Source organism: Periplaneta americana, chromosome 14 (assembly GCF_040183065.1).
Source record: "Periplaneta americana isolate PAMFEO1 chromosome 14, P.americana_PAMFEO1_priV1, whole genome shotgun sequence".
Lineage (NCBI taxonomy): Eukaryota > Metazoa > Arthropoda > Insecta > Blattodea > Blattidae > Periplaneta > Periplaneta americana.
In genome coordinates, this window is record NC_091130.1 from 3,623,339 (window position 1) to 3,637,587 (window position 14,249).

Sequence of the window (14,249 nt, forward strand, 5' to 3'; positions counted from 1 at the left end):
TTCATTCTCGTTCATTACTGCTGTTATTATTATTAGGCTATTCATTCATTAATAGTGTTCTGCCGAAAGGCAGGTCTTTCACTACAAACTCAGCATTCTCCTGTCTTTCCTATTTTCTGCCTTTCTCTTTGTCTCCGCATATGATCCATACATCTTAATGTCGTCTATCATCTGATATCTTCATCTGCCCCGAACTCTTTTCATTTGCAATCATTTCACGTTTGTGTTGATCCAATTCACAACCCTACTAATAATAAACTTACTTACTGGCTTTTAAGGAATCCGGAGGTTCATTGCCGCCCTTACATAAGCCCGCCATCGATATCTATCCTGTGCAAGATCAATCCAGTCTCTATCATCATATCCCACCTCCCTCAAATCCATTTTAATATTATCCTCCCATCTACGTCTCGGCCTTCCCAAAGGTCTTTTTCCCTCCGGTCTCCCAACTAACACACTATATGCATTTCTGGATTCGCCCATACGTGCTACATGCCCTGCCCATCTCAAACGTCTAAATTTAATGTTCCTAATTATGTCAGGTGAAGAATACAGTGCGTGCAGTTCTGTGTTGTGTAACTTTCTCCATTCTCCTGTAACTTCATCCCTCTTAGCCCCAAATATTTTCCTAACAACTTTATTCTCAAACACACTTAATCTCTGTTCCTCTCTCAAAGTGAGAGTCCAAGTTTCACAACCATAAAGAACAACCGGTAATATAACTGTTTTATAAATTCTAATTTCAGATTTTTTGACAGCAGACTAGATGACAAAAGCTTCTCAACTGAATAATAACACGCATTTCCCATATTTATTCCGCGTTTATTTTCCTCCCGAATGTCATTTATATTTGTTACTTTTCTCCAAGATATTTGAATTTTTCCACCTTTTCGAAAGATAAATCTCCAATTTTTATATTTCCATTTCGTACAATATTCTCGTCACGAGACATAATCATAATCATATACTTAGTCTTTTCGGGATTTACTTCCAAACCTACCGCTTTACTTGCTTCCAGTAAAATTTCCGTGTTCTCCCTAAACGTTTGTGGATTTTCTCCTAACATATTCAAGTCATCCGCATAGACAGGAAGCTGATGTAACCCGTTCAATTCCAAACCCTCTCTCTTATCCTGGACTTTCCTAATGGCTAACAACCCATCATTGTAAAAAAAAACAGCTTGTTACGATTCCATACAATAAGCCTCGGAAAGGGACATTATCTGGCACGTCCACAGGAAAGGAATAATAATAATAATAATAATAATAATAATAATAATAGCTACAGATCACAAGGCAATTCAAAGTACCCCGTGAAAGGTTCTCTAGTTGCTTGAAAACTCGTAATGCCCTAGCTCGCATACAGAAAGCCAAGGAATCCATGACAAGGCTCTGCTGGTTTGAACCCGCGGACATGGCATCCAGTGGCGGTCCGCTGCAGTTGCTCGCACCCCTGCCGCAAGAACAAGCAGTGCTCATGTCAGTCGGCGGGGGGCGCTGTGTCTCATGGCTCCATTTGCGACGTGGCGAAGCGGAACGACTCGTTGCAATTGTGTGATTAGACAGCGTGTAGAACAGCTGGCTTCCGGTGCTGCCCGCACCTCCCCCAAACCGGAATCTATCTATCTATCTATCTATCTATCTATCTGTCTGTCTGTCTGTCTGTCTGTCTGTCTGTCTGTCTGTCTGTCTATCTATCTATCTATCTATCTATCTATCTATCTATCTATCTATCTATCTATCTATCCGTCCATTCGTCCATCTATCTGTCTCTCTGTCTGTCCGTTCGTCTATCTATCTATCTATCTATCTATCTATCTATCTATCTATCTATCTATCTATCTATCTATCTATCTATCTATCTATCTATCTATCTATCTATCTATCTATCTATCTATCTATCCGTCCATTCGTCCATCTATCTGTCTCTCTGTCTGTCCGTTCGTCTATCTATCTATCTATCTATCTATCTATCTATCTATCTATCTATCTATCTATCTATCTATCTATCTATCTATCTATCTATCTATCTATCTATCTATCTATCTATCTATCTATCCGTCCATTCGTCCATCTATCTGTCTCTCTGTCTGTCCGTTCGTCTATCTATCTATCTATCTATCTATCTATCTAGCTATCTACCTATCTATCTATCTATCTATCTATCTATCTATCTATCTATCTATCTATCTATCTATCTATCTATCTATCTATCTATCTATCTATCTATCTATCTATCTAGCTGTCTGTCTGTCTGTCTATCTATCTATCTATCTATCTATCTATCTATCTATCTATCTATCTATCTATCTATCTATCTATCTATCTATCTATCTATCTATCTATCTATCTATCTATCTATCCGTCCATTCGTCCATCTATCTGTCTCTCTGTCTGTCCGTTCGTCTATCTATCTATCTATATATCTATCTATCTATCTATCTATCTATCTATCTATCTATCTATCTATCTATCTATCTATCTATCTATCTATCTATCTATCTATCTATCTATCTATCTATCTATCTATCTATCTATCTATCTATCTATCTATCTATCTATCTATCTAGCTGTCTGTCTGTCTATCTACCTCTATCTATCTATCTATCTATCTATCTATCTATCTATCTATCTATCTATCTATCTATCTATCTATCTATCTATCTATCTATCTATCTATCTATCTATCTATCTATCTATCTATCTATCTATCTATCCCATCCATCCATCTACAGTCTGTTGTTTGCTTAAGTGCCTTTGAATCTCAACAACAGTGAAGGCAGACAGTCCAGTCATAAGTGTCATCTAACCCATAATTGAAGGGTTCAGAACCATAGTGGGCCAAGCGCCATTTACTAAAACCGTAGAAAACAAGGGTTAAAATGAAGTTATTACCATAATTCAATGGAAACATATACTAGGAAGTAATATAAAGTATACACATTAAAACTAAATGTTATGTCAATCTTCATTAAACTTTGGTATTTACTTAACGTTAACCCTTGCTTTCTCTATTTTTAATAAATGGCGCTTGGCCCACTATGGCTCTGAACCCTTTAATTCTACGTTGTGCATTCAGACAATAATAAAATTGAATTATGGGCGTTATGTAAGAGCCAGGACATCTATCTGAAGCTTTGTTAATAATGAGGTTAAACGCCATTTAATTGCAAGAATAATGGAATTAATTATCTTAAAAGCTGTGAATAATATTATATGAAATTGAAATATAACAGATATCATCCGGAATGTAGACAAATTATGGGGACTATTCCTCAAAGGAATGAGAGCTCTAAATCTGCTCAGGGAGTTGGTAGAGGCTCTCTTCTTTCTTTTAATACTATTCAATAAAATCTGCAGACAAAACTATTTAGATCAGCTATTCGCATAGAGAGCTTTAGCTTTTATATGATGCACTTGGAGAGCGTTACCAAGGCAACGAAAGTAAACAGTTGAAACAGCAGTTTAAATCCTGGACTTCAGTGAGTGGAGTGTCTATGTTGTGTTCTTATGCTTCTCGGGGTTCCTTTATTAACAGAGATTCATTTTTTGTTTTTGTAGGTCAATTTAATGAGTAACTATAGCAATGCGTTTCAGTGGCGTTACATTTGTTCCACAAAATGATATTTAATGCCCAAATAGCAAGTCTTTTTTGTATTGATTGTTTTATTTCTTCTCCCATCTCGTTATTTTAGCAAACTGCAATACTTTTTATCCCGTACGATAATATTTTGTCTTTAATATATTAAATTTTGCGTCACTAAAAGTATAAGGAAAATGTGGAGCGTGGTGTGTGATAGAAAGCTATCAGGAACGCCTTTTTCTAATAGTAAAATTTGTATTTTTTTGACAAATACCACCATATTTTTGTGGTCAAAATTTGTAATTTTTTTGGTCTTCCCTTTATCAACTATAGATAATTTAGCGATGATGAATTTAGTCACAGCAAGATCTTATTCGGTGAGATGAGACCTAGAATTCGACGTCAATTACTTAGTAAGAGAAAACCTCGGAAAAACCCAACAAGATAATGAGATTCGAACTCACGCCCGAGAGCAGCTCTAGATAAATCAGCCTGTTGAACACAAACTTCTGTTCGATAGCGTGCCTCCGGAGTTGCACTTAGGCCCCAGTTCGATTCCTACTAGGATTGATTACCTGGTTGGAATTTTCCGAGGTTTTCTCGAAACTGTGAAGTGAATGTCAGGTAATCCATGGTGAATCCTCGGCCTTATCTCTCCAAATATAATCTCGCTGTCACCAATTCCACCGACGATGAGAAACCTAGTAACTGATACAGCGATTGTCCCGGTGTTCACACGTGAAAACATCGTGGAAAGCAAATGCAGCATCTTTAAAGAAGCGTGTAGTAGAACGGCAGGTGCAGGGAACTGTGCCCCTAGCGGGGGCAGGTGGCCCGCCACGGGGTGTCAGCGCTAACCAGAAGATAGCCGCGATGTTGCATTGCTACCAACCAAACATTATTTTTTTTTTGGAGTGAGTTATTTTACGACGCTTTATGAAAATCTAAGGTTATCATTATTATTATTATCATTATACTTACAAATGACTTTTAGAGATCCCGAAGGTTCATTGCCGCCCTCACATAAGCCAGCCATCAGTCCCTATCCTGAGCAAGATTAATCTAGTCCCTTCCTCCCTCAAATCCATTTTAATATTGTCCTCCCATCTACGTCTCAGCCTCCTCAAAGGTCTTTTTCCCCGGCTTCCCAACTAACATTCTATATGCGTTTCTGGATTCTGCCATACGTGCTACATGTCCTGCCCATCTCAAACGTCTGGATTTAATGTTCCTAATTATGTCAGGTGAAGAATACAATGCGTGCAGTTCTGCGTTGTGTAACTTTCTCCATTCTCCTGTAACTTCACCCCTCTTAGCCCCAAATATTTTCATAAGCACCTTATTCTCAAATACCCTTAACTTCTGGTCCTTTCTTAAAGAGAGAGGCCATTTTCACAACCACACAGAACAACCGGTAATATAACTGTTCTATAAATTCTAACTTTCAGAATTTTTGACAGCAGACTGGATGACAAAGCTTCTCAACCGAATTATAACAGGCATTTCCCACATTTATTCTGTGTTTAATTTCCTCCCGAGTGCCATTTATATTTATTACTGTTGCTCCAAGACATTGAATTTTTGCACTTTTTCAAAAGATAAATTTCTAATTTTTTTATTTCCATTTCGTACAATATTCTGGTCACGAGACATAATCACATGCTTTGTCTTTTCGGAATTTACTTCCAAACCTATCTCTTTACTTGCTTCAAATAAAATTCCGTGTTTTCCCTAATCGTTTGTGGATTTTCCCATAACATATTTACGTCATCCGCATAGACAATAAGCTGATGTAACCCGTTCAATTCGAAACCCTCTCTGTTATCCTGGACTTTTCTAGTTATTATTATTATTATTATTATATTATCATCATCATCATCATCATCTTCATCATCATACAGCACGGTGTCTTACTTCGCCTCTCAGTAGCACAGACTCTTAACCTCATCGAACAGCTGCAGTCGGTAGATAGCGCCACCTTGCGGGTCAGCGGGCGGTGGGAGGGAGCGATGTCACGAGTGGACGGTAGCCTCTCACTCTTCAGGACTGGAGTTCGATGCTTAAATTATCCGCTTAAGGAGTACATACACTTTCAAGAGTCAAACAATATTGATTCCCCATTTGTCTCATATTAATTTAATATGAACTTTTAGCTTCATATCTGCGAAAAAAATCGTAAGATTTCTATAAAATAGACCAAGCTATGCATTAGAATGTCCTGCCATACAAATACAATACCAGTCAGCAATATGGATCTTTCATTTTTGTTATAGCAATTTAAGATTCCGGCCGGAGGCTTTTGTATTGTATTGTATTGTATTTATTAACATTCCATGGTATTCATACATTGCTTTACAGCTAGAATATGGAACAAGTCAAAAAACTTAATACTATTATAAAGTCTTAATTTATAGTCACAGTCTAGATGAAATATATACAGACGAGATTTACAATATAGTCTACTAGTACAACACAAAGTTTTAGTATCAATTTCATGAAGCGTTACTGAATGTCATGAATTCACCTACAGAATACAAGGCGTGAGAAATTAGATACTTCTTTAATTTGGCCCTAAATAATCTTATGTTTTGAGTTTCATTTTTTATATCGATAGGGAGGCTATCAAAAATGTTTACTGCCATATAACGCACTCCTTTTTGATAGCACGATAGACTTGCAGATGGAGTATGAAAGTCATTTTTTTTGACGTGTATTTATGCTATGAACTGTTGAATTAGTTACAAAGTTTTCACGATTACATATGAGGAAGATTATTAATGAAAAGATATACTGAGAAGCCATGGGCATTATTTGTAGTTTTTTGAAAATAGTGCTACACGATTCCCTTGATTTGGCACCTACTATTATTCTAATTACTCTTTTTTGTAGTAGGAATATATTGTTACTATCTGTGGAATTTCCCCAGAATATTATTCCAAAACTCATTACCGAGTGGAAATATGCAAAGTATATTGTTTTTAAGGTATTGATATTTACTATCTTTTGCATAGATCTAATAGCAAAACAAGCTGAATTTAATTTGGGGGTAATTTCTTTAATATGATTTTTCCAATTTAACACATTATCGATTTTTAAGCCAAGAAATTTGGTTGTTGTTGTTTCTAATAGGGATCTATTGTTAATTATTGCGCTAGAAATTTGCGAGGTTGAATTTGGACAGGATTTAAATTGAATTATGTTAGTTTTGTTACAATTTAATACCAATTTATTGACTGAGAACCAGTCACATATTTTGACGAGAATCTCCTCTGTTGAAGATTGGAATGTGTTGGAGTTATTGGCTGTAATTACTATACTTATGTCATCTGCAAATAATATGGAATGACCTACCGGAATAAAAATGATCACTGTTGTTGATTTTGGAGCTGCAGATGTCAAAATTTAACCCCTGTGAACACAGGTAGCCTGCAGGAGTCGCGATCGCCTGTGCCTCTGTTTCCAGGGTAACGTGGGAATGAAGTTCTGTCAGGCACACAAGACGAAGATTCATTACCCGCTTTGCAGGTTTTGCAAGAATTCACACATATCGCGATACCAATTGTAGCCTGTTGTTTCTTACTTTTCATTAAAATGTCTCAAGTAACATAAATTGCGGTACGATAATTAAGAGATTTACACGATGATAAATAAATAAATAAACATACAAGTACAGTGAAAAGTGGATTCTACGTAACTGAAGGGGAATGATTTAAATTACTCACAAATTCAGAACTGCGTGTAAATAACTTTTGAATACGATATATTATGATAATTTCATTTTCGAATGACTGGGAGTCAGTTTGTCACAACATAGAAAGCTGCAAGCACTTCAGGATTATTTTAACTTATCCAAATGTGTTTTAATCTATACAAAGTGACTGGAATTTTATTGTTTAATATAAATGCAGCTTTTTATCATAGCATGAGTCAAGATCCCAGATTATTAAACAAATTGTATTCTATTATTTTAACCACTAATCCTCTCCAAATTAATAAAAAAAAATTGTATTGGATTTATAGTTTGGGTTTAAACATGTTAAACACTTTTTAATCTGTATTCACTCTCAATTTCAATTTTATTTTTGTCTGTATTGGAATCCCCTCCTGAGCACGAGTCTTACTCATTCAGGAGTGGCTAGTTTATCTTACATTGTATTAACTTGTATTCATTTCAAACTTACTACCATTAAATAAATAAATGCACTACATACATTTAATATGAAAGTTTTCTTCAGTCACGAATAAAATTCAGATTTTAAGATATAATAAAATTAGTAGTCAACGATGTATGGAGTGGAGGGGGAAAGAAAACTGCCCATCCTACTCCATTATAAAAAAAAATGTTATGTTTTATTTAACGACGTTCGCAACTGCAGAGGTTATATCAGCGTCGCCGGATGTGCCGGAATTTTGTCCCGCAGGAGTTCTTTTACATGCCAGTAAATCTACTGACATGAGCCTGTCGCATTTAAGCCATCGACCTGGCCCGGGATCGAACCTTCAACCTTGGGCATAGGAGGCCAGCATTATACCAACATGCCAACTAGGTCGACACTCCATTATACACTGGCTTAATTGCCTCATCAGTAATGCCTCATTGATGTGACTTATGAGGTTCAAACCTGTCTTCGGACAGTTGACTAAACAACTACTATTAACTTTTTATATGATACAAGTCTATTACGAAACTCTTGCAATTTCAGTTTTTGTTTTCTTGGGATTTGCCTTTTCTTTTATAAATATAACATTGTCTTCTAGCACTTCTTCTGACTGCCATACATGATTGCTAGACAGGTAGGCTTCTGTTTTCAAATGTTTGGAACATGTGCGATGAGAAAGCAGATAAGCTAGCATGTAAACATGGTGCATGTCGGCTTTGTATTCGCCTGGGCTGTGTAAATTTTCTGTTTTGACGACAAAGGTCCACTAACCTTAAGATCACTGATGTAAAGAGGCAGCGGTATTTATTGCTAAATGGCTTATATGTTCCCCGTACCCCGCAGCTGACATTGAAGATTGTGGGAAATTATTAAAATGTATTCAAAGTCATAAGACATCATGTGAAGTTAAAATGAAATTTTATTACATATCAAAACGAAAGTAGGTAAACTTACGTGCAAAGATAGCGGACTCCTACTAATCGATAGTGATCGATAATTTGTCGGTATAAGCATGGCTTCTTTAGTTATTACTTCTATGAATAGATGGCGAAGGTAGTAGTCAGTGCTGCCAATAGTACAGTACATAAATATACCCGCAGTAGAATTCAATATTTACTCCTCCTATGCTGATTGTAAAACAACACTGGGTTTAGCGACAAACCGCTGATACTGTCAATTATGGGAATTATTTATGCTTAATCTACATCAACATTTCCCCCAACTTTGTTAACAGTGTAGGATGAATACAATATAATAAGTAAATCAAACTCAAGAACAGTTTCATTTCTAGTCAGAAAGATACAAATCATTAACAACAAACCGTTGCCAAGGACACTAAAATTTTCATGGCCCACTCCGTTGTATAATGAACACAGACGTAGACCAGTTGTGAATTCAGAACTTACTTAGGTTAATTTCCTGTATATTCTAATCAAATAGTTATTTATTTTGGGAAAGACTTCGATGTTGGTTGTTTGTAAATTCAAATTGTAATGGGTTATATTTATGGACTCAAAATGTACTTATCATTTATTAAGTTTCGTTCCAAGCAGATGTCCCACTATCTCAGAAGGGTCAAATTTCAGACGCATATAGACGGCAATACATTAATTAGATGGAGAAATATTAGGTTGTGTATATCCGTTAGTCTGATCAGAAACAAATATTTGATCTAAATGATAAGAAAACTTGTAATTTTTTTATAAATCTGCTTCAGTTTCCTTACAAAACTTGTATCTTTATCCTGTTAAAATTTCAGTATGATATCTCAAGTAATTCCAGAGATAATGGTCATTAAATAAGCAAATTTAACACTGACAGTATAGAACAGTTTATCTCCTCTAAATTCAGGCATTGAAGTAACCCTAATATGGACATGCAGGGCTAAATATAGGTCTAGTTACAGTCATAGTTGTAACGCGATCAGTTTCTCTTGCAGCGAACATCCGGGTGGATAGCGCCAGCTTAACATAGGCTATCGTATGTGGCAGGTACCCCGAGTCGCGGCTGGCCAAGCTCTTCAACGGCAGCATCCCAATCGTGCTGGACTCGCTGAAGCAGCACTACTTCATCGACCGGGACGGCGGCATGTTCCGCCACATCCTCAACTTCATGCGCAACTCCCGCCTGCTCGTGCCGGAGAACTTCGCCGACCTGGACCTGCTGCTGGAGGAGGCGCGCTACTTCGACATCGCGCGTGAGTACTGTACACCAAACTTGTCTGACGTTGGCCTGTATCGCAGAGAAATAACGAGGCTCTCAATTTTAAGTCCGGAACTCCCTCTTTCATAGACACCACCATCACCAAGCACGAACCGAGCCATGCAAATACAGTTTTCTAACTACTCTTATAAAGACAGATGTTCAACACATCCAATATTCTATTCAAAGATGTTCAACACATCCAGTACTCTATTCAAAGATGTTCAACACATCCAGTACTCTATTCAATGATGTTCAACACATCCAGTACTCTATTCAAAGATGTTCAACACATCCAGTACTCTATTCAATGATGTTCAACACATCCAATATTCTATTCAATGATGTTCAACACATCCAATATTCTATTCAAAGATGTTCAACACATCCAGTACTCTATTCAATGATGTTCAACACATCCAGTATTCTATTCAAAGATGTTCAACACATCCAGTACTCTATTCAATGATGTTCAACACATCCAATATTCTATTCAAAGATGTTCAACACATCCAGTACTCTATTCAATGATGTTCAACACATCCAGTACTCTATTCAAAGATGTTCAACACATCCAGTACTCTATTCAATGATGTTCAACACATCCAATATTCTATTCAATGATGTTCAACACATCCAATATTCTATTCAAAGATGTTCAACACATCCAGTACTCTATTCAAAGATGTTCAACACATCCAATATTCTATTCAAAGATGTTCAACACATCCAGTACTCTATTCAATGATGTTCAACACATCCAATATTCTATTCAAAGATGTTCAACACATCCAGTACTCTATTCAAAGATGTTCAACACATCCAGTACTCTATTCAATGATGTTCAACACATCCAATATTCTATTCAAAGATGTTCAACACATCCAGTACTCTATTCAAAGATGTTCAACACATCCAGTACTCTATTCAATGATGTTCAACACATCCAGTACTCTATTCAAAGATGTTCAACACATCCTGTACTCTATTCAATGATGTTCAACACATCCAGTACTCTATTCAAAGATAAATGTCAACACATCCAGTACTCTATTCAATGATGTTCAACACATCCAGTATTCTATTCAAAGATAAATGTCAACTCATCCAGTACTCTATTCAATGATGTTCAACTCATCCAGTACTATATTCAATGATGTTCAACACATCCAGTACTCTATTCAAAGATAAATGTCAACACATCCAGTACTCTATTCAATGATGTTCAACACATCCAGTATTCTATTCAAAGATAAATGTCAACTCATCCAGTACTCTATTCAATGATGTTCAACTCATCCAGTACTCTATTCAATGATGTTCAACACATCCAGTACTCTATTCAATGATGTTCAACTCATCCAGTACTCTATTCAATGATGTTCAACACATCCAGTACTCTATTCAATGATGTTCAACACATCCAGTATTCTATTCAAAGATAAATGTCAACTCATCCAGTACTCTATTCAATGATGTTCAACACATCCAGTACTCTATTCAATGACGTTCAACTCATCCAGTACTCTATTCAATGATGTTCAACACATCCAGTACTCTATTCAATGATGTTCAACACATCCAGTACTCTATTCAAAGATAAATGTCAACTCATCCAGTACTCTATTCAATGATGTTCAACTCATCCAGTACTCTATTCAATGATGTTCAACACACCCAGTACTCTATTCAATGATGTTCAACACACCCAGTACTCTATTCAATGATGTTCAACACACCCAGTACTCTATTCAATGATGTTCAACACACCCAGTACTCTATTCAATGATGTTCAACACATCCAGTACTCTATTTAATGATGTTCAACACATCCAGTACTCTATTCAATGATGTTCAACACATCCATTACTCTATTCAATGATGTTCAACACATCCAGTATTCTATTCAAAGATAAATGTCAACTCATCCAGTACTCTATTCAATGATGTTCAACACATCCAGTATTCTATTCAAAGATAAATGTCAACTCATCCAGTACTCTATTCAATGATGTTCAACACATCCAGTACTCTATTCAATGATGTTCAACACATCCAGTACTCTATTCAATGATGTTCAACACATCCAGTATTCTATTCAAAGATCTTCAACACATCCAGTACTCTATTCAGTGATGTTCAACACATCCAGTATTCTATTCAAAGATGTTCAACACATCCAGTACTCTATTCAATGATGTTCAACACATCCAGTACTCTATTCAAAGATAAATGTCAACTCATCCAGTACTCTGTTCAAAGCAGATGTTGAACACATCCAGTACTCTTATTGAGACAGATGTCCAAATCATCCAGTACTCTATTCAGTGATGTTCAACACATCCAGTACTCTATTCAAAGATAAATGTCAACTCATCCAGTACTATGTTCAAAGCAGATGTTGAACACATCCAGTAGCCTACTCTATTCGAAGATGATGTTCAACACATCCAGTACTCTATTTAATGATGTTCAACACATCCAGTACTCTTATTAAGACAGATGTTCAACGCGTCATATGTAGATGAGATTATTGGGGATCATCAGTGTGGTTTTAGGCGTAATAGATCGACTATTGACCAGATATTTTGTATTCGACATATAATGGAGAAAAAATGAGAGTATAAGGGTACAGTGCATCAGCTATTCATAGATTTCAAAAAGGCATATGACTCGGTTAAGAGAGAAGTTTTATAAGATATTCTTATTGAATTCGGTATTCCCAAGAAACTAGTTCAATTAATTAAAATGTGTCTCAGTGAAACGTACAGCAGAGTCCGTATAGGTCAGTTTCTGTCAGATGCGTTTGCAATTCACTGTGGGCTAAAGCAAGGAGATGCACTATCACCTTTACTTTTTAACTTTGCTCTAGAGTATGCCATTAGGAAAGTCCAGGATAACAGAGAGGGTTTGGAATTGAACGGGTTACATCAGCTGCTTGTCTATGCGGATGACGTGAATATGTTAGGAGAAAATTCACAAACGATTAGGGAAAACACGGGAATTTTACTGGAAGCAAGTAAAGAGATAGGTTTAGAAGTAAATCCCGAAAAGACAAAGTATATGATTATGTCTCGTGACGCGAATTTTGTACGAAATGGAAATATAAAAATTGGAAATTTTTCCTTTGAAAAGGTGGGAAAATTCAAATATCTGGGATCAACAGTAACAAATATAAATGATACTCGGGAGGAAATTAAACACAGAATAAATATGGGAAATGCCTGTTATTATTCGGTTGAGAAGCTTTTATCATCTAGTCTGCTGTCAAAAAATCTGTAACATAGAATTTATAGAACAGTTATATTACCGGTTGTTCTTATGGTTGTGAAACTTGGACTCTCGCTTTGAGAGAGGAACAGAGGTTAAGTGTGTTTGAGAATAAGGTGGTTAGGAAAATATTTGGGGCTAAGAGGGATGTAGTTACAGGAGAATGGAGAAAGTTACACAACACAGAACTGCACGCATTGTATTCTTCACCTGACATAATTAGGAACTTGAAATCCAGACGTTTGAGATGGGCAGGGCATGTAGCACGTATGGGCGAATCCAGAAATGCATATAGAGTGTTAGTTGGGAGACCGGAGGGAAAAAGGCCTTTGCGGAGGCTGAGACGTAGATGGGAAGATAATATTAAAATGGATTTGAGGGAGGTGGGATATGATGATAGAGACTGGATTAATCTTGCTCAGGATAGGGACCGATGGCGGGCTTATGTGAGGGCGGCAATGAACCTCCGTGTTCCTTAAAAGCTAGTAAATAAGTAATATCCGGCTCTTTTAATAATTTAATATTCTGTAAAGAGTTCAGTTAAAGTTAGGGAACTTAAGTTAGTTACAAGTTTCCTAATTCCCTTCGACTTCAGGTATCGCAATACTCCAACATTCATTTTGGTACTTTTGTCTTTGGCGAATATATTTTTGGTTTCCAAGTCATATTTTCTTCTCTTGCAATTGCAGAAGATACATTATAAATAACAGCGCATTGCTGAAATTGACAGAGTACGATATCTAACGTGGGAGTGGAGTTGCGTAGACACAGACAGACCATTGCACCCAGAGCCCTCTGTTACCAATTTTAACGTCAGCACGTCTGCCCTAATGGTGGCATGTCGCTTATCAGTGTCGTGAGAGGTCTGGAATGTTAATGCATGGCCCGACCTAACGAGCTGCTAAACCTGCGACAGTCCGTGCATTACCACGAGCCTCCTGTTCTGCTGCTCCACGCCTGGAAGTCTCTGCCTCCCTTCTTTACCTGCGAAGAATCTCTTGCTTCTTGATTGCCTGTGTCAAGTTCCTGTTGTCA

At 36.7% G+C, this 14,249-nt stretch overlaps 1 protein-coding gene across 6 annotated transcripts in view; it reads left to right on the forward strand.

Moving 5' to 3' along the window:
- Positions 1-14,249, forward strand: part of twz (BTB/POZ domain-containing protein twz) — a 518,618-nt gene that overhangs the window by 496,374 nt on the left and 7,995 nt on the right. For all 6 annotated transcript variants that reach the window (XM_069844849.1, XM_069844848.1, XM_069844847.1 and 3 more), the window contains one exon: positions 9,734-9,939. In XM_069844849.1, coding sequence (XP_069700950.1) covers positions 9,734-9,939 — 206 coding nt within the window. The remainder of the gene's footprint in view (positions 1-9,733; positions 9,940-14,249) is intronic.